This window comes from Plecotus auritus (genome assembly GCF_963455305.1).
Source record: "Plecotus auritus genome assembly, chromosome: 4".
Taxonomy (NCBI): domain Eukaryota; kingdom Metazoa; phylum Chordata; class Mammalia; order Chiroptera; family Vespertilionidae; genus Plecotus; species Plecotus auritus.
The window spans coordinates 127,598,765-127,617,763 of NC_137775.1; the positions used below are offsets into that span (position 1 = coordinate 127,598,765).

Here is an 18,999-nt window from a genome sequence, read left to right on the forward strand (position 1 = left end):
ACAAAACGTGGCCAAGAAATTAGAGGGAAAATTGAGCAGCATCGGTTCTTGTCTATCTTCCCCACCGATGGTGGGCCTCTTGCTCGGGGGCAGGGACCATTCTCGTTCCTATTTGTAGCTCTGCCTCTTAGCGCACTGTAGGTACTAAATAAGCACCCGTTTCATGACCCTCCTAATCGGGCACCAGTGGAAGCGTACCCTGGACTGGGCCACACCTTTTGAGGGCATGCTCATGGTTGGTGGTTTCTCCAGGTGTGGTTGGTGGCGCTCGGCTTCCTGGTGCAGTTAGGACTGGGTGGGCTCCATTGGACCGGCCTTTGCCGTTCGCACTTGCCTGCGCTGAGGAGTGGCAGGCAGGCGCGAGTGAAGAGAGGCCTGCAGCGCCCCCGCTGGAGGGAGCCGGCACTGCTCGGGCTGCCTGGCTCGCTTGTAGCCCTCGTGCGTTCCTCCGAATTCCAATTTACAACCAGAAAATGAACACAGACACTGTGATTCTCTACCCTCCTCTTTTCAGAGGCGTAGTAAATACTTTTGAAAGGATTATGGTTGAAGACAAAAAATCCTTCCTACTTTTCTGTAACACTGGGGCCCTTGCGTTGTGAATTCAATCTTACATAAAGGGGAGCTTTAGTCTCATAACCATGATGGTCATTCATTCTGGCGCAGAACGGATCCTTTGCTGAGAGTGGGTGCCGCGGGCTGGCTGCGGCCAGCTCTCGCATGAGGTCTGTGTTGCGCTGTGCCCAATGGCGGAGTGGGAGACTCAGATGTTCTGCTAGTGGTGACCTTTTTGCTCCGTAGCGGCCGTCCGGTGATTATCCTGGTGGTCGCTTGAGTAGAGCTTGTCATTCCCTAGCCACTTGTTTATGCCTTAGTGGTTACACATTCTTCGGGACCTGGGAGGTGTCGAGCACTTGTGGACCGCTGCTTCGAATCGGACACTCGTGTAGTTCAGAGCCCAGTGTAATTCATGGTGCCAGACTGAGCGGATGCCACACCTGAGGTCGATCAGCCATCTCTGGGGTTGGGGGCCCCATTGGGTGGTCAAAGGGGAAGGTTAGGATTTCAGGGATCTGTTATTTTTTCCTGCAGCATTAACTCGCCAGAGGAGGACTTCTGTTGCAGAACCTGGAGCCCAGTGTTGGGGGGGGGAGTGTTTGGAAGCAGTGAGGTGCTGGTGGGGGCCAACACACTGAAGGTGCCCCCTAGAGGAGCTTCTGGGAGACTGATGCCCCGTCCCTGCAGCGGCTGCGGTGGGCGGGGCACTGCGGCGCGGTGGGCGGCTAGGGGCGGGGCATGGGTGGGCTCTAAAAGTCGGCGCCCACTGGCTCCGCGCTGCCGCGGCAACCAGCACATCCTGGCGCCTCCTCTGCAGCAGTCGCACCTCGCGCATTGCCGCAGCGCGCCCGGGTGGCGGTTCGCTGCTTGCCGCGGTCGGGTGGCCGTTCGCTGCTTGCCGCGGTCGGCGCCGCCCTCGCGGGCTTCGGCACCCGTGCTCCGGCTCGGTGTGCCGTGCGGCATGGGATAAGACACTGGCTTGGTGCGCCGAGATCGCCTCCCCAGGTGGGTGTGCGGCCGGCGAGGGGGTGTGGTTGGGATCGGCACTGGGGTGCTGGCTAATGGGTAGGGACTCTGTTTCCAAGCTGGGGCTGCCGGTCCGCTATTCCCGCAGTGGAGGGAAAACCCCATGGGAGGCTGGGTGGGGGACCCTCCTGCTCTATCTACTTGGGAGGGATGTCTCTTACGCACACAGAACTTGGGATCTCCCCGATTTAGGATTTCTAGAACCCTGGCGCGATTTAATAAGATTTTTAGATCTCGGCATCGCCCTGGCGCGATTTAGGATTTTTAGATTACCCACATTGCGTTGGCGCGATTTAGGATTTCTAGACACAGCGTCGCCCTGGTGCATTTTAGGATTTTTAGATCCGGCCATCGCTCTTGCGCAATTTAGGATTTTTAGACCCTGCCGTCGCCCTTGCGCGGTTTAAGATTTCTAGACCCCGCAGTCGCCCTGGTGCAATTTAAGATTTTCAGATCCCGCCGTCGCTCTGGCGCGATTTAGGATTTCTAGACCCGGCGTCATCCTGGCGCGTTTTCGGATTTTTAGACCCCTCCGTCACCCTGGCGCGATTTAAGATTTTTAGACTCCGCGATTCGGAATTCTAGACCCGGTTTCATTCTGGTGCGATTTAAGATTTTACCCTGACGATATCACCCTGACGCAATTGAGGGTTTTTAGAACCCTGCATCTCGTTGGCGTGATTTAGAATTTCAAGACTCTGCTATTGCCGTGGTGCTATTAGGCGTTCAAAACCCAGGTATTGTTGTGGCGCAATAGGATTTCTAGATCCGGGTTTTACCTTGGCGCGATTTAGGATTTTAACAGCAGGTAGCACCCTGGCGCGATTTACAATTGCAAGACTCCGGTATTGCCGTGGCGCAGTTTACGATTCCAAGTGCCTGGTATCGCCGAGATGTTAGTTACCGCAGAGGGGTGACTGGGACTTGCCTGAGTTTATTATCACCGAGCGTAAGTATATTTGAGATTTCAGTAACGAGAAGCTAAGCGAGAACGGCGATGTGTCCAAATCATCACGTTGCACATGGATTGTTTGCATTGGGTTGCAAAGTAGTTCCTAGTCTCACGCGATGTCCTAAGGTGGGGTTTGGTGGTAAACGTATTTTTCCTATTTACAAGATGAAGAAATCAAGGCTGGGAAAGGTTGATTAATTTCCAGAAGGTTTGTATTATGGTTTGCTAAATTTATTCTCTTGATTTATGGCTCATAAAATAATGGAGATTTTGGTTAAAAAGCTTTAATCCATTTTGCTTACTGACTGCGAGGTTGCTTCCCTACTAAAAATCCTACAACGTCATTAGGGGCATTTTTACTGAGGTGATGAAGACAGAAAACGACTTCCCAAGAGGTAGCTTCTTGGTTTTCTTGGAGTAAAGAAGGAAATGTGTGGAGGGTGGGGGTGTTCAGGAGCAGAGTGTGTAGTCGTCCCGCACCCCCCACTGGGTGGGAGTGCTCCTTCTGCCTGCTCCTCCGGTAACCCCTCCCTGGCTCTCTGCTGAGTCATTGCAGATATCCGGCTGGGACCTGAATGAAGGAGAGAAGCTGGGGATAAGGCGTGATGAAATGCGACCCTGAAAAATGTATGAGCTGGAGTGTAGTACAGATATCTCTGAGGAAAGGACAATCTAAACCTAATGCTTTTTGTCATCTCATCTTTCAAAGAAATACTGGGATGCACCCTACTACTATTGTGAGGTGAAAACTGAGATGTAATCATCACGTCCCAGGCATTTAAAAAAATTGTTTCTAATGTTACTTTGAAAGGTAGAACCAAATCATTGACTGGATTTTTTTTAGGAACAGGTACTTTGGGGGTGGGGGGATTGCCGTAATGATACCTACAAGATTTTTTTGTTTGTTTTTACCACCGTGGAACCATGGGCTTATTTATTTTAGAGTTAAAATATATTTTGTGATGGGTAGTGATTGTAGCCAGATTACCTGTAATATGGTGAAAGGGCGTGTGTACAGACACAAAGCCATTTCCACCTGAGCTTTGTCAATTAATTTCTCTTATTTATAGCTCTGGTTTTTTGTGTTTTTTTTTTTTTTTTTTTTTTTTTTTTTTTTTTTTTTAGTTTTAGAAGGTATTTCCATTCTGGCTATTTTGAGAGAACTTCCAATCTGCCGACAATTCTTTCCCTGATAAGATAGAAACAGGGGAAACTGTTTCTAATTCCTGTTTAGCACTCACTATTATGGACAAGTTGACCTTTGAAGTCCTGGGCTTGGGAAGGTTGGGTGCACAAACCATGCTCTCCTTTCAATGACAAAATCAATTCCCAGATGTTGGGTATGAGTCCGCCTTATTTTTTTTTGGGGGGGGGGGAGAGGAGGGAAAAGAGTTCTAAGAAATTCAGTAAATGGGAGCTTCCTCAAGAAAAGCAGAAATATAATCTGCTGCCCTCACCTCTCAAGAGATTAAATATTTAGGGTCACGACAAAGCTGCTTATGTTGGAATATGCAGTGCACCCATCTTCTTATTTCACCGCCTCTTTACCCCATGCAGTTTCTCCACACAAACCCAGATAGTAGTACTAAACAGGGTTGCACTGGGGTCAAATGCTAACAAATACTAACAAATCAAGAGCAACTTTCTGCTGAAGGACATGTACTATTACTATACATATATATTTTAAAACATTGGTTAAAAATCTATATGGTGGTGGTAGAGCTTTTGACTACATGTGAGGGAAATTATCCCCCCCACCCCCACCCTCAGGAAAAGCCAATGAAAAGGTGCACCATTGTACTTAGAACTCTTCCTTTTATTTTACATGGAAACCTCTCCAATAGGTCTTGAGAACAGCACAAGGGAGGGGCTGAATGATTAAAATGGGGAGAAGAGGAGGTCGATTACATATTAAAATAATATATTTTTCCTCCTGGAAATTAGAATGGTGAGCAAATATGGTGATTGCCATAGCAGGCCACAGGTGCACCTACGTTCTTGGAAAATTTTCCGCCATGGTTCATAGGAGGGCAAGAAAGTCACCGCATGGTACAGCAATTTCACCCTGTCTTACCTGTTTGGGCTTGTAGACGTGTGTACAATGTCACCTGACTGCTTACCCCTGGTCTCTGATTTTCCCACAGGATGAGGGAGTGGTGGGTGCAGGTGGGGCTTCTGGCAATACCCCTGCTTGCGGCCTATCTATACATCCCGCCCCCCAAGTTTTCCCCTGCTCTTCACTCATGGAAGTTGTCAGGCAAATTTTTCACCTACAAGGGACTGCGCATCTTCTACCAAGGTAAGAACAGGACTGTTGGACCCCCTGTGCATACAGGCCCCCGAAGGTCCCATTTAGGTACTTGTTTTGTGTCAGTTGGTCTCTATTGGCCCTCAGTGATGGAGGTGAAAACCCCATTTTTCCAGGCAGTATGCTTGAAGGAGTGGATGAAACCCCTTAATAGCAGGGAAACGGGAAATGCAAAGAAAACTGCTGGGAGGGCGCGGGTGGTAAAATTGAGATTTCAATCTCTGTAGAACTGACCTTTTACTATAATTTTTCATAGCCAATTTGAATTGGTAGGTTTTTTTCCTTTGGAGCGCCCCTAGTGTCGGGTAATATAAACAGTATTCATAGATAAAGCTACCATTGATTGTCTCCCCCCCCCCCCAATTCCTGATTTCATTTTGTTTTCTATCAAGATTGTTATATGCATAACTATAATTTAAGTCTTATACCTTTGTATAAATTAATGTGCTAATGATAATTATTGTTATGACTGCTATTTATCAAGTGATTACCATATGCTAAGCGTTGAATTATATTTTCAATATTTATTAATTCATTTAATCTCTATAACAGTAATTGGAGATAGGTGCCATTAACCTCATTTTATAGGTAAAGAACCCGAGAAACAAAATTGGAAAATATTTCTTTTGGGCGGGGGTCAAGAGCAATAACGAAAAATGTTTGTCATAAACCGTTTTTCATTATTGCTCCTGACCTCCTCTCATTTGCTATCTTCAATTAAAGTAAGTATATAATTTTCTTTATATTGGTCATTTAGGTTGTTTCCAATTTTTCAATGTTTTAGTTAAAGTCGAAGGGAAATCTTTATATGTGTTTATTTTTTCCTTATATTTTCATACTATACTACTTGTAAATAGAATGATTTTATTTGCATGGATTTAAAGAACAAGACGTATAGGATAAAATATAAAATTTTAAATTGCTTCTAAATTCTTTTGCAAATCTTATTTTCAAATTCTCATGCCATTGGCAGTATATGAATATATCAGTTTTAATCTAATGTTATCAGCAAGGTGTTCCACTATTTAAATGTTTGGCTAATTTAAAAGATGTTTATTAAGAAATGTTCCTATTTATATTGGCTAATCCTGTTTTATAGTTAAAATTTTACAATAGTTTGAGCATGATGCTTTTGATATTGGGTTTTGATATTTATATCCTCTCTGGGAAATAAAAGTGCGGGACAAACAGTATAAACTAAGGTACTCACAAGGTTGAGGAAGAGTTGCTATATTTTAGAGAATTTTGTGAGGTCATTAATGATAGGGTACAAAAAAATTGTAGTTTATATATTGTGATCATATATGCTTAACTGTGAAAGTTTACTTTTTAATGTGAAAAGCAGTTTACATATTAATAATACACAATAATGGGAGAAATACTTAAAAAAATCGGTGAAATTAAGCAGACTCCCTTTAAGTATTTTCATATAAAGTGTCCTATTTATATATTTTTAATATACAGATTTAGAAAAATCAAATGCCTATTTTTACCTAAAGTGATAAGCTTGCATTTTAAAAAGAAATCTATTTTTAAAATTAATGAACGTGGGCGGGATTTCTTGTCCTTTTTATCACATTATGTGGATTTTATCGTCTTCAAGGTTATTTTTATAGGGAGTTGGTCTGACCGTCTCTCTCCTTCTTCCCAGACTCTGTGGGTGTGGTTGGAAGTCCCGAGATAGTCGTGCTTTTACATGGCTTCCCAACATCCAGCTATGATTGGTACAAGGTAAAGAAATCAGACTTTCTAGGTCCTCCTACATCTTTAAAAGCCCAAAATCAAGGATTTTGTTATCAGCACTGAAAGGCTCTTACATATTTGAATTGCTTAATAAAATAGGATTAAATGTAGAATTGTTTTTCATTTACTGTAAGGGAGTAAAAAAACTGTTCGGCTATCTAGGAAGGCTCATCACCAAGTTGAAAATGCTGGAGTTCCTCCCTCAGTAGAGATTGATTATTAGGAATAAAGCACTTTGCAAGAGGATCATCTGCAGGCCCGTGGTGGTTTCATGTGGATTTTCCCTTCATTGAAGTCTGTTTGTTAAGCTGAGAAAGGGATGAAGCCCTTATGCTGCTGTAGGTTGGAGGGGAGGGGCAGGATCAGAGAGACCTAATCATCCCTTTCTTTCTCGTAGATTTGGGAAGGTCTCACACTGAGGTTTCATCGAGTGATTGCCCTCGATTTCCTAGGCTTTGGCTTTAGCGACAAACCGGTAAGCAGCTTCTGGATGGGACCAGTGTTGAGGGACAGGGGTAGGTGAGATGGAGGGGTCAGGCTGCAGACAGATCTGCACTCCTGACTGCATCCTGTGTGTCTGGCTTCCTTCCCCTAGAGACCACACCACTACTCCATCTTTGAGCAGGCCAGCATCGTGGAGGCGCTTTTGCAGCATCTGGGGCTTCAGAACCGCAGGGTCAATCTTCTGTCTCATGATTATGGAGACATCGTGGCTCAGGAGCTTCTCTATAGGTCAGTGGAGCGGTTTCACTCATTTAAGATGCTGGGAAAAGTAAATTGTTCCTGGGGTCTTTCTAGCCCTTTTGCCTTTTGGAAGTTTGGTGCATGCCCACTCAGTCAGATGCATTTGCCTCCTGTTTCCAGGTTCAAGCAGAATCGCTCTGGTCGGCTTACCATAAAGAGTCTCTGTCTGTCAAATGGAGGTAATTGCCTTGGCAGTGGTGGGTGGAAGGTGACGAGGGCCACACTTAGATATCAGTGACACCTAAATGGTACTCTGATGGTATTATTGCACACAGTTTAACTAGGGGATCTTTACCTTTTTTACGCCATAAATCACTTTGGTGGTCTGATGAGCTATGATGACCCTTTCTCAAAATAATGTTTAAAAATATAATAGGATTACAAAGGAAATTATAGTGATATTTAGTTAATAAAAAGCTTTGTTGTAAATATGTGCTTTTAAAAAAAACTGATTTGACAGAAACATCATTCATTGGTTAATTCTTGTATGTGACCTGATGGCATTCAGAGATGACGTTCTACCCAACTGAGCTATTCCGTCAGGGCCTAGATGTGTGTGTTTTTTTTTGTTTTTTTTTTTAAGAACCTACTGAAAAATCCCTGGTTTCTTTTTCTGCCCCAATCATTAACAACACTGTGTTGTGAGGCATGGGAAGAAACACGAGTCAGAGCCTCGTGATCAGCAGTATGGATGACCGTGTACATCATTTTCCCCGTACCCCACCTTTACAATCTGAGTAATCCCAGCGGGGTATAATTTGTTTGACCTGTTAAACCTAGAATTCCCTGGGGAAGGAATTAGATGACAATACTAATTTATTTATAATTAGTTTTGTAGCAGTAAAGGCCCCAAAGGTGACAGTGAGTAGGGTAGTCTCCAATAAGGGACCTATGTTTGCCTTGAAGTTGCTGGAAAACGACTAACATAAGTCTCTTCTTTTCCTACAGGTATATTTCCCGAGACTCACCACCCTCTCCTCCTCCAAAAGGTTGGTTCCTCCACTGACTAGATTGTAGCTCTTAAGATTTATACTAACATATGTAATACCTTAATCAATAAAGAAATTTAAAAAAAGATTGATACTAACAAACAATGCTGGGACCTTCGTAAGGGCCATTTCTGTTGTAAAAGGCTGCAGATAAAATCCTTCTCATCAGTTTACATTAGAAGTTAGTTTTTTCCTTCTTATGAAAATATGAGCATTAGAGATCGATAGTATTTGGAGAAGTCCAGCTATCTCAAAGATTGTGTCATCAGCATGCTGGTTGACAAACTGGGACCTCAGTCTGCAGTTGAAGGTATCCGTTAAATGTCTTAGGGATTTAGTGACGTGTAGAAATGGAATCTTAAAGGGAATTAGAAACTGTTTGCTTTCCATGAGAGAATGTGGATTGGCAAAACAAAAAACTAAAAGCCAATGGCCAAGCCTTTCAGTGGGAGATGTGGCTAAAGTATTTTTTTTTTTTTTAAATTCTTAGTATAAAACCCTTTGTCCTGGTTGTGTTCTCTGGATTCTTGATTTTTACTTATTTACTTATAGATTCTCAAAGATGGAGGCCTGCTGTCACCCATCCTCACACGAATGCTGAACTTCTTTGTATTCTCTCGAGGGTAAGTCATTGTCAAAGACTGATTTACTGCAGCCTGGGAACAAAAAAATTCTGGGCCAAATCCTATGGTTTGATATTTTAAAGCAAAGGTGTTGGCCACTTGCCAAGGAAGGAGTAGATGGAATTCATAAATCAGTTAAGGGTCAGACTACATGACGTTCAAGGTTCCAATCATATTTGACATTCTGAATTCTTCTTACACTTATCTTTCTGCTTTTTATTTTTTTTGACTCTTTCAGTCTTGCCCCTGTCTTTGGGCCATACACCCGACCCTCAGAGAATGAGCTGTGGGACATGTGGGCAGCGATACGCAACAATGATGGGAACTTAGTTATTGACAGGTAAGAAATAACCCTTTGCTTTGGTTTCCCGAGGCTTTTTTTTTTGGAATGTGGGGAAAAATGTGGGATTGCTTGTTCTGTTCTTGGCTGACTCTACTGTCTCAGAAGAAGGTTGGTTATGACTTACGAGGTACACCAAAATCAATCATGCTCTGTACTTTCTCTGAGAGAAATCCAGCATAGAGTGAGCCCTGAGGCGAAGCAATGTGGCACACAAAGTTTGCAAAAACAGCTGCAAATTCTCATGCTAATTCAGTTGTAATTGCTGATTGGCTTTGGCAGATCCTTTGGACTTCTTTATTAATATTAAATGCTTCAACATGTCTAATCACAGTTATGAAAGGCATTTAGTGCCTTCCTCAGAGTACCAGTCTCTTCCTTTTTCATACCTCTTCTGTAGCAACAGGGACTGGAGGGAGATTTCACTGTCTTGTACCAAGACTTCCCATGCCTTGGTTCAGATGCTGCTTTCACAGAGGGGCTAGAGGTGGGGATGTCCATAACTACTCAAGATAAGGCCAGTCCTTTGGCCAGCTAGGTCAGTGTAGCTTCCACGGCTTTAACTGATGGCTTTGCTGGGAATTGTGAGGGAGAGAGAGCCATTCTTCCCTCCCACCCCAACTCGGTCCCCAGCAGGGGGCATACAGAAGGCAGCCCATCAGTGATTCTCATCATTGATGTTGCTCTCTATAAAAAAATTGCAAAACAAAACCCTCTTTTAAAATTTCCACATACTTTTCCAAAATGTCAAAAGCACTTATGAAACTCAACTATCACCTGTTAGAAATAATTCCTGGAGTTTCCAGGCAGACTAACTAGAATATATGAGTTTAAGTTCTAAAATGTAGCTATGGCAGCTTGTCATTGTAGGAGAAACTCTCCATTTTATCTGTGGTCAGATGAAAAGCAGAGAATGAAACTTTGTGCTTAGGAACTTCTACACTTAGAACGTTAGAAGTAGATGTCAATTTAGCAATCGTGTAGTTCAGTTCTCTTATTTTTAAAGTTATTTTTAAAGAGGAGGAAACGGGTCAAAAGATGTTAGACCTTTGAGTTACAGAACTAATTAGTGGTAGAGGCACAATCTGAACCTGGCCTTTCATTACACATAACCCAAGGTAACTCCCAGCCTTCCTACATCCCAGTTCCTGTTTGATGAACACTAAGAAACATTAATTCTTACGTTGGTAGTAAGCATGATGACTGCTGCAGCTACATGGAGGTTAATTGTAGAGGTTAACAGAAATGAGTAAATTCAGCCAGCTAATCCCAGGCGCACCAAGTTGCTTCTGGATTAAAACACATACTGGGTTCCTTGTGGCTCATGTCAGGCCTTTGCACCCCTCTAACCATAAAAGTTTCTTGTTCTCCTGCTAACTTACCTGTCCTATAGTCTCTTACAGTACATTAATCAGAGGAAGAAGTTTAGAAGACGCTGGGTGGGAGCTCTTGCCTCTGTAACTATTCCCAGTGAGTATTTTATATTACATCTTGATAGGAAAACTGAGGGACTAGGATTAAAATAATTGCCTGATTTTAGCAAATATAAATAAAATAAAGACACCAAACTAAATTTGAATTTCAAGATAAACAGCTATTTTCTTTTTAAGGAAAAGTATGTGCTGTGCAATATGTGGGACATACCGATACGTAAAAAACAAACCACTGAGCCATACTGGCTGGGCTGTTGTGTTTGAGTGTCGACCTATGAACCAGGAGGTCATGGTTCAATTCTCACTCAGGGCACATGCCTGGGTTGCAAGCGTGGTCCCTAGTAGGGGGCGTACAGAAGGCAGCCGATCAATGATTCTCATCATTGATGTTGCTCTCTCTCTTCCTCTCTGAAATCAATAAAAATATATTTTTAAAAATCATTATCTGAAATGCAGCTGGTTATGCTTTATTTAATTTGGTGACCCTCTCCAACATCTGGAACATGGGTGCCGTGCTGTAGAGTGAAGTATATAAAGCACTGAGATACTATTGCTAAGGTAACTACCATAGCACGGCCTGGAGTGGGAGTTAGATTGGTTTCCTGCTGTGCATTGCCAGTGACGATCACGTTAAATGCCGAGTTCTGGGACAGAAGACTGTTTAAATTACTAATCAAGAACCTATAGGTGGTTTCTATTCATTTGTCCCCTAATTCTTACACATTTAAAAAGAAAAAAAATCGGTGCTGTGTCTCACATATAAAAGTTAGTGTTCAAAAACTGGTGGATTTCAAATGTCAAGGGTCATTTATTGCTGAGAGAGAGACTTTAAGAATGACAATATCCTGGAGTTAGGGAGAGAGAATGCTGCTCGGGGCTGAATGGCTGGCTGTGTACAGAGAAAATATCCCAAATGGACTCAGTTGTCAGCTTATTCCCAGAAGTTTCTTATAACCTACTTATTGAAAGCAGCTAGATCTTTATCATAACAATTTCTTTAAAGAAAATTTGTTCTGGAGGGGTAATTTTAGTCTGGGTTAGAATAGATGTGCAAGCTATTAGTAATTAGTTCCTTTTCTCATTCCCAGTTCATTTTATCTACGGCCCTTTTGATCCGGTGACTCCCTATCCAGAGTTTTTGGAGCTGTACAGGTGAGCCTCCCTCAGGGGCTTTGTATTGTTAGTTCCTCCTCCCGACAGTGCTCTGGCTACTGTCTCTGGCCTCAGTGGCTGATCATCCAGGAAATGTATGATAAAGGATGAGCTGGGGAATCTTATTCTCACATAAATGCAAAGTCAGGAAATTGTTATACATTCTCTTGAGTTATACAGCCTGTTTTTACTGTGTGTGTGTGTGTGTGTGTATATATATATATATGTATGTATATATGTATATATGTATATATATGTATATGTATATATGTGTATATATATGTATAATTGTTATACACTCTCTTGAGCCTGTTTTTACTGTATATATGCTACCTATTCCTAGGTGGACAGATAAGAAAATGCTATCATGTGAACTAAGGAATGGAAGTGCGTAAAGTTGATAAAAAATGTTTGCTGTAGTCTCATTGCAAAGCCAGCTCAACAGCTTCAGCTGGGCATCTGCAGGGAGAGATGGAGAGGAGCTCACAGGAAAAGTGCCTCCTCACTGGTGGTCATTTTCTCTAGGTACTTACTCAGAAGGTTGGAATATGAAATCTTGACTGATTTTGTTCAATAAGAATGTTCCACCCTTCATATGGCCTAGTAGAAATAATCCAGTAGTAAATAGCTTGCATTTAATTTTCAACAAAATACCCTCTCTCATCTCCTCTCGCGGTTAAGGAAGGTCTTTCGTTATCCTTACCTGGACAATGGTCCACTTATTTGATGCCTTACGCTTCTCTAAGGAGCTCGAAGTCACCCTGCTTTGACATGTATTGCAAAAGTGTTTTCTTTTTAAGTTGTTGTCTGTTAGCTTATGAACATGTAAAACCTAGTCTGTATATAGTCATAAATGGAATTGGCAAGCTTACCTGCCTAAGACATAATTCCAAAATAGAAGCTGAATAAGCTCTTTGTTGGTTCCTTCCAGTGTGGTATGTCCGCAGGGACATTTACTAGGGCTGCCCACTGGCTTACCTCCTCCTCCTCCCTCCAGCCTCAAGTTCACCTCCATGCTGTTCTCTTCCACTAGGAAAACGCTGCCGCGGTCCACAGTGTCGATTCTGGATGACCACATTAGCCACTACCCACAGCTAGAGGATCCCATGGGCTTCTTGAATGCATATATGGGCTTCATCAACTCCTTCTGAGCTGGAAAGAGTAGCTTCCCTGTATTACCTCCCCTACTCCCTTATCTGTTGTGTATTCCATTTAGAAAGAAATGCCCCAAAGAGGTCCTGGCCACCAAACACTTCTCTCACAAAGGTCCACCTGACTCACATTGGTGAACAGCATATAGGAAAAAGCCAGTTGAGGCTCTGACTAAGGGTGACCTGATAGTCCACCTCCCATTCCTTTGACATCTGATCAAGTGTATGGACTTGCCTTTGTGTTATTAGGAAAGTCTGATGAGCACTACTACTCACAGATGCAGAGAAACAAACATTTTTTGCATAAGACTTTTAACATTTCTGTGGACTTTTCTGAAATACTTAGAAGTGTAATTTCTGGCCCAGCCCCATTGGAATCTTGTAGTAAAGAATGAGGAGAGGACGGCTGCTTCCCTCTCCTTGAATGGCTTTAGGGGCACATGCTTTTTTGTTTTCTAAGCAGCTTCAGGAGAGTGAGTCTCCCCTGTCATAACTTTGGCTTAGTTTCTCATCAGCTGCATCTAATTATAGATGTTTTGTTAAAATAGATTTTGCTTTAAATAATGCAGCTTTACATAATGCAGTATTCTATGTGTACTTTAAGACTATGATTTACTGACATGTGTTATATCTATTTTAGAAGGGTACTACCAGCAGACACTCACTCTGGCAGAGTAGTGAACCTTATTAAACATATTTGACTTCTGAATAAGTTAAACTAAATCCAAACCTAAAAAAATTTCCTTAAAGTCACAGGACATTAAAGACCAACAGCATCTATGCCAGAGATTTACTGTTATTAGCTGGAAAGACCCAATTCTAACAGCAAATAACAGTCTGCTTCTTCATACCTCATTGCTTCAAAGCACATCCCTCCTGAGCTAACGTGGAGGGGAGGGGAGCGTTGTGCAGTCCCAGTTCCCACGCTGAGTGCACACGGATTCCTTTTGTTATGAGTGCTTACTTCTCACTGGTTGTCCCAGAGAGGCTTCCTCATGTAGCTCTGCAATTCCTGTACTTTACAGACAGGAAAGTTCCAGAAACTTTAAGAACAAATTCTGAAAGGCCTGTGAGCAAAAGGTGCTGAATACTTTTTTTAAAGTCACAGTTTTCATTGTTTTAGTCAAAGTAGGATTAGGTGATTATTTTAAATTCTTTTTTTTTTTAAATTAGCAACTTCAAGTATAACAATTGAAAGTGGAATAAGTGTTTATTTTCTATTAATAAAATGAATTTTGACAAAAGTGGACTCTGCCTTCCCCTCCCCACCACCCCTCCGGGATAAAGTTTTCCAACATTGCCAGGAGCTTTCAGACACATTACATTAAAGAATATAATGAAGTTGAGCAGCTGGGGTATAGGATAGTATTTGCTTTACATGTTCACCCAAAGCTGTACTATCACACCAAAGTCGACCAATGGAACAAAAAGGAAAAAGACAAAAAAAAAAAAAGAGAGACATGCACAAAGACAGATGTTTGCTTGATTTGCTGGCTCAGGGCCAAACATTTAATTTGCTTCTCCAGAATCATTAATCTTTAGAAGTGGGATTCTGGGAAATTCATGCCACTAGCCTAAAGCCCACTGACAGTGAAGTACATCAACTTCATCTTGCCCAGTAAACACTTATCCAACAGAAGCCAAGATAACATCCACAGGTGTTTCCTCTTTGCTTCTGACAGTCACCTGCATGGTCACTCCATCTGCTAAGGCCAGCTTGGCCCTCACCAATAAATCATAGCCACCTCTGTATACACCTGAGAGAACAAAGTGAGGAAAACCATATTGAGAACTCAAACTCTGACTAGTGAAATTTATCATGCTCTGCTTGCATTTCCTTTCTATTTTAGTTTAGCTTTTCTAGAGACTTGTGTTTATGGTAGGAATTGCATCCTACATACAGATTTGAAATAACCTTTTATATTCCCATGATACCAGGTACATAGAAGGTATTCAAGAATAGTGGTTTGGAGTACTCAAATGGGGGAGGTAGTGGCACTAGTATCCATGGGAGAGATTTAAGTAAGTGTTTTAGGCCAAATATACATCTTAAAAGAACAAACTAAGGATAGCATGCAAATTAAACAGCTAAAACAAATTGCTCATTGTGACAAGGCTTCAAACTGTAATGCATACAATGGGACAATGGCAGGGCATGAAATGCCCATGCATAGCCCTTCCTATTAAACTTTGCAACAAAATAAAGGGGAAAACAGATAAAGTTCCTTACCTGCCAGGTAGAGGGAATGGGAATTCTTATTCTCAGGGACTTTCTCTGACCTTTCACATGGCTGCATGCCCAGAAATGTAATGATGTTGTTGACAGCTTCTGTGTTGACAAGATTGATGCAACAGTATCAGGAAAGGTCAGCACAGGGGTCTGCCTCTGCACCACTACACACTGGGAGCTGGGGCTAGAAGGGTGGTGCCACAGTGGATGGAGGCCACTGGACTAGAAACTGGTTGACTCGATTAGATGACAGGGTCCTGGCCTTTTAAGTGACTTAGTTTATGCAGCATTAAACCAAAGTGTTCTGGAATGATACATATGCCTCTTAGGTTTTACATTGCTGTCAGGCAACACATTGATAGCAAAATTGTTCTCACCTTGAAGAGTTTTGGTAGAACTGAGGGCAAAGGTCTCCTGTTTCTCAAAAGTATCTCCTACTTCTTCCCAGGCAGCAGCAAAGTTGGGCTTCAGAACTTTCTGAATGTGGTCAGACACAGTCACTTCAAGATCTTCCAGCTAGTGGGTACAGGCAGGGGTCAGTAAGCGACAGTTCTTTCAGTACAGGACAAAGTGGGAGGGGCTAAAAGGGTTTTATCATTCTGAGATGTGTCATTTGCAGGAGCCCAGGAAAAACTATCACCAAACTAATTCAGGTCCCGTAGCCTGGATAAATCTAACGATGTAGGCCTTAGCAAAGAAAAGCAAGAAAATATGGCAAAAGCTATATTCAGATCACCATCTATACCCTTGAGGTACAAAGCAGTCATGTGGCCACACCTAACCATCAAGTTCAAGCCATCCAGGGCCTTCTGAACTTAGCATTCACTAACAGGTTGATATTTCGTCATCTTTTGCCTGCATTCTATGAAGTCACTCAGTCCATGATGTAGCTACATTACAAGAAAATGAAAAGCTGCTCAACAAAACAACCCCAATACTTTAAATAAAGCTCATCGATCTCAATGAAAATCATGTACTTATTTTCATCTTGTAATTATCCCTATTATAAAGACATAGAAAAGGGTGAGTTGTTTTAATCAGGAAGTGGTCAGCCTCACTTCCCTTAGGCACGACATACTCCCACCGCAGAGGAGGGTTAGTCCAGGCCCACGCAGTTGTAATGTGAGAAAATAAAACCCCCTTGGTTCATGTCAGATGTTCCTAGAAAAATGTTCACTTCAGGCAGAAGTCAGCGGTGCAAGGGTGTCCAGGTGTCTCTGTGCAGGCGACACTCACCACGTACTCGTCGTCATACCCCTCCTCAGTTGGAACCCCAGTGTCAGGGTCACAGTCCCGGACAGTAAACTTCATGGTGCAGCTAAAGGTGCCGGCAACTGGAGGAGAAAGAGCAGGAAGGCCAGTGTCAGTGGGCAGCGCAAGCACAAAGTTCCCTTGGTAACTGAGGGAGCACCATCTGCACTTGGCACTGTGTTCTGTATCATCAAGCGAAGCACACACCACTGTTTCCAGGGTAGTAGTTCTTGAAAGCAGCCTGTATACTGGTCAAAAGGCAGTCTCACAAAGTATCACTTTAACATCCACTCCCCACTGTGGGGTAGAATAGTACAAAAAAGACGACATTGGCAAAACTCTATTTTTGTATTGGTGTAAAGAAAGCAGCAGGGGAGCTACTGTGGGAGCTTTCTGCCACGCCTGTCAAAGGGGGACAACATGTGGAAAATGTAAGAACCACTACTTTAGCAGCTGACAAAGCAAAAAAAAATACAGATAGTAAAAAGCACACTGATCATTAACACAAAGCACAATAGTCTAAATATCAACAGATAATACTAGTTTTAGATTGTGGGTCTACAGAGTACCAGAATGAACTTGATTTAAGTCAACTTTCAACCTGCAGTGAATAGGTCAGCAAGGAGGTGCTAGTATTGGTAGTCAGTGTCTTAAATGCAAAAGCAAGTGGGTAATATGTTTTGAGATAACTGGAGGAAGTAATTAGAAATGGAGGTAGGGGCACATTTTTGGAAAGTGAACTTCATGAAAAGGGGACTTTCTGAACTGCCTGAAGGAGGGGATTTTTAAGTATGGGTGAATTAATTGGAACTCAAAAGATGTGAAAGAGCTTCAGGGAGCAGAGCAAGGTACATGAGTTAAAGGAAAGAGGCCAGAAAGGCCGAGGGTAGATGGAAATAGTAAGAGATATGCTACTGAACAGGTGCTGAGAAGAGAGACTGTTTAGAAACATATTTGAAATACCTAGGAGACTAGATATTTTCCAGTAGGCTCTGGTGAGCTGAGGCAGTCCTATGAAGAATAGGTCTGAATTCAGAGAACAAATGAATCTAGTAGAATGCATTGAAAATGATGGTAGTGAGTTGACCCATATAGAAAGAGTATACCTTTTAAGACTACAGAATCTATTTTTTGTTGTTGTTGTTAATCCTCACCCAAGGATATTTTTTCCTATTGATTTTTAGGGAGAGTGGAAGAGATAGGGAAAGACAGAGAGAAACATCAATGTGAGGGAAACACATTGGTTGCCTCCTGCACGAACCCTGACCAGAGCTCAGGCTGGGGAGGAGCCTGCAACCAAGGTACATGCCCTTGACCTGAGTCGAATCCAGGACCCTTCGGTCTACAGGCTGACACTCTTTATCCACTGAGCCAAACAGGCTAGGGCTACAGAATCTATTTTAATGCAATTGGGGGTTGATGGAAGAATGACTGTGGTTAAATTAAGCTAGAGTTTTCTGCCAAGGAAGCAGGAAGAAGAAAGAAAAAGGTGGAAGTTAACACAGACCTGGAATGGCTCAGTTGAGGTATTTAAAACAATGAAAGGAGATAGAGGGGATTATGGTAGGGACAAAGGTCAAGATCAAATAAGAATGGAGAGGCAGGCCCAACCTTTGTGGCTCAGGGGTTGAGCACCGACCTATGAACCAGGAGGTCATAGTTCGATTCTTAGGGCACATGCCCTGATCAATGATTCTCTCTCATCATTGATATTTCTCTCTCTCCCCTCCCTTTCTCTCTGAAATCAATACAAATAAGTTAAAAAACAAAAAAAAGAATGGAGAGGCAGGACAGACATTAGTAACACAAGATTATATGAACCCCTGTTTAGTTTCAATTAATCAGGGAGGATAAAGACAACTGAGGAAGAGGAATAAGGAGACAGGCAGGGACAATGGTAGATCACAGCCTCGGCAAACTGGTTGAATTTTATGTACAAGTAAAGACAGAAGATGCTATGTGTAAGTAAGAGATAAGGAGACACTGAATAAGGAAGCAAGTAGGAATGCTATCAGTAGAGATGTTCTTGAAACTTTAGTGGCAAATTTTTAATGAAAAGATTTTGTTTATACAATGAGAGGTCACAGGGAATCGAAGGTGAAATCCAGTAAAAACCATTGGTAGCGATCTATCAATATTGCTAGAAAGGATGACTGACACTGGGTGATGAGGAGAAGGGGGGTGGGACGGGACCTTTCCATGGCAAGAGAACAACTTGAACCCTTTGCCACACAAACAAAGCCAGGCAGGTGATGGGAGTAAGAGAAGGATGCGCTGAAGATCTACATTAAAACTGTCCTCAGAGATGAGGCTTTTCTTGTGAGAACTGACTGAAAGGAGAGGACTACTGAGGAAACTGGTATGGAAAGAGCACAGAAGTGTAGAAGAGATGGAGGCTGGCGGCTAAGTAAGGGGAGAGGTGTGTGAATTAGGCTGGGGTACAGAACCCATGATGTGGCAAATGGCAGGGAGTTGCCAGGTCTCAACCACGGGAAGGGA

The 18,999-nt window shown here is 42.6% G+C and overlaps 2 protein-coding genes across 5 annotated transcripts in view; one reads left to right on the forward strand and one right to left on the reverse strand.

The window, feature by feature from the left end:
• The first annotated feature begins 1,334 nt into the window (after nt 1-1,334).
• On the forward strand, nt 1,335-14,441 carry MEST (mesoderm specific transcript). Of its 4 annotated transcripts, none has more exons than XM_080664287.1 (12): nt 1,335-1,563; nt 4,681-4,835; nt 6,496-6,575; nt 6,985-7,062; nt 7,183-7,319; nt 7,452-7,510; nt 8,280-8,320; nt 8,873-8,943; nt 9,182-9,283; nt 10,677-10,753; nt 11,805-11,868; nt 12,902-14,441. In XM_080664287.1, the coding sequence occupies exons 2-12, from the start codon at nt 4,682-4,684 to the stop codon at nt 13,017-13,019; spliced, it is 981 nt and encodes a 326-aa protein (XP_080520413.1). In that variant the 5' UTR covers nt 1,335-1,563; nt 4,681; the 3' UTR covers nt 13,020-14,441. The 4 variants fall into 4 exon arrangements, with proteins under 4 accessions (XP_080520413.1, XP_080520415.1, XP_080520414.1 ...); XM_080664289.1 differs by lacking the exon at nt 1,335-1,563 and adding an exon at nt 2,163-2,321; XM_080664288.1 differs by lacking the exon at nt 1,335-1,563 and adding an exon at nt 2,288-2,533.
• COPG2 (COPI coat complex subunit gamma 2) overlaps nt 14,213-18,999 on the reverse strand; it is a 219,846-nt gene continuing 215,059 nt past the window's right edge. Inside the window, exons 21-24 of the mRNA XM_080664283.1 lie at nt 16,486-16,583; nt 15,627-15,765; nt 15,250-15,348; nt 14,213-14,776 (exon numbers count right to left, since the gene is read on the reverse strand). Coding sequence (XP_080520409.1) covers nt 14,646-14,776; nt 15,250-15,348; nt 15,627-15,765; nt 16,486-16,583 — 467 coding nt within the window. The 3' untranslated portion in view covers nt 14,213-14,645. The remainder of the gene's footprint in view (nt 14,777-15,249; nt 15,349-15,626; nt 15,766-16,485; nt 16,584-18,999) is intronic.

What these genes read in the sequence shown, in the direction of transcription:
- MEST (XM_080664287.1), top strand. Translation starts at nt 4,682, where the DNA reads ATGAGGGAGTGGTGGGTGCAGGTGGGGCTTCTGGCAATACCCCTGCTT. An exon ending in CCAGCTATGATTGGTACAAG is followed by an intron (nt 6,576 to 6,984) that starts GTAAAGAAATCA and finishes TCTTTCTCGTAG; the next exon opens with ATTTGGGAAGGTCTCACACT. An exon ending in GGGAACTTAGTTATTGACAG is followed by an intron (nt 9,284 to 10,676) that starts GTAAGAAATAAC and finishes CCTGTCCTATAG; the next exon opens with TCTCTTACAGTACATTAATC.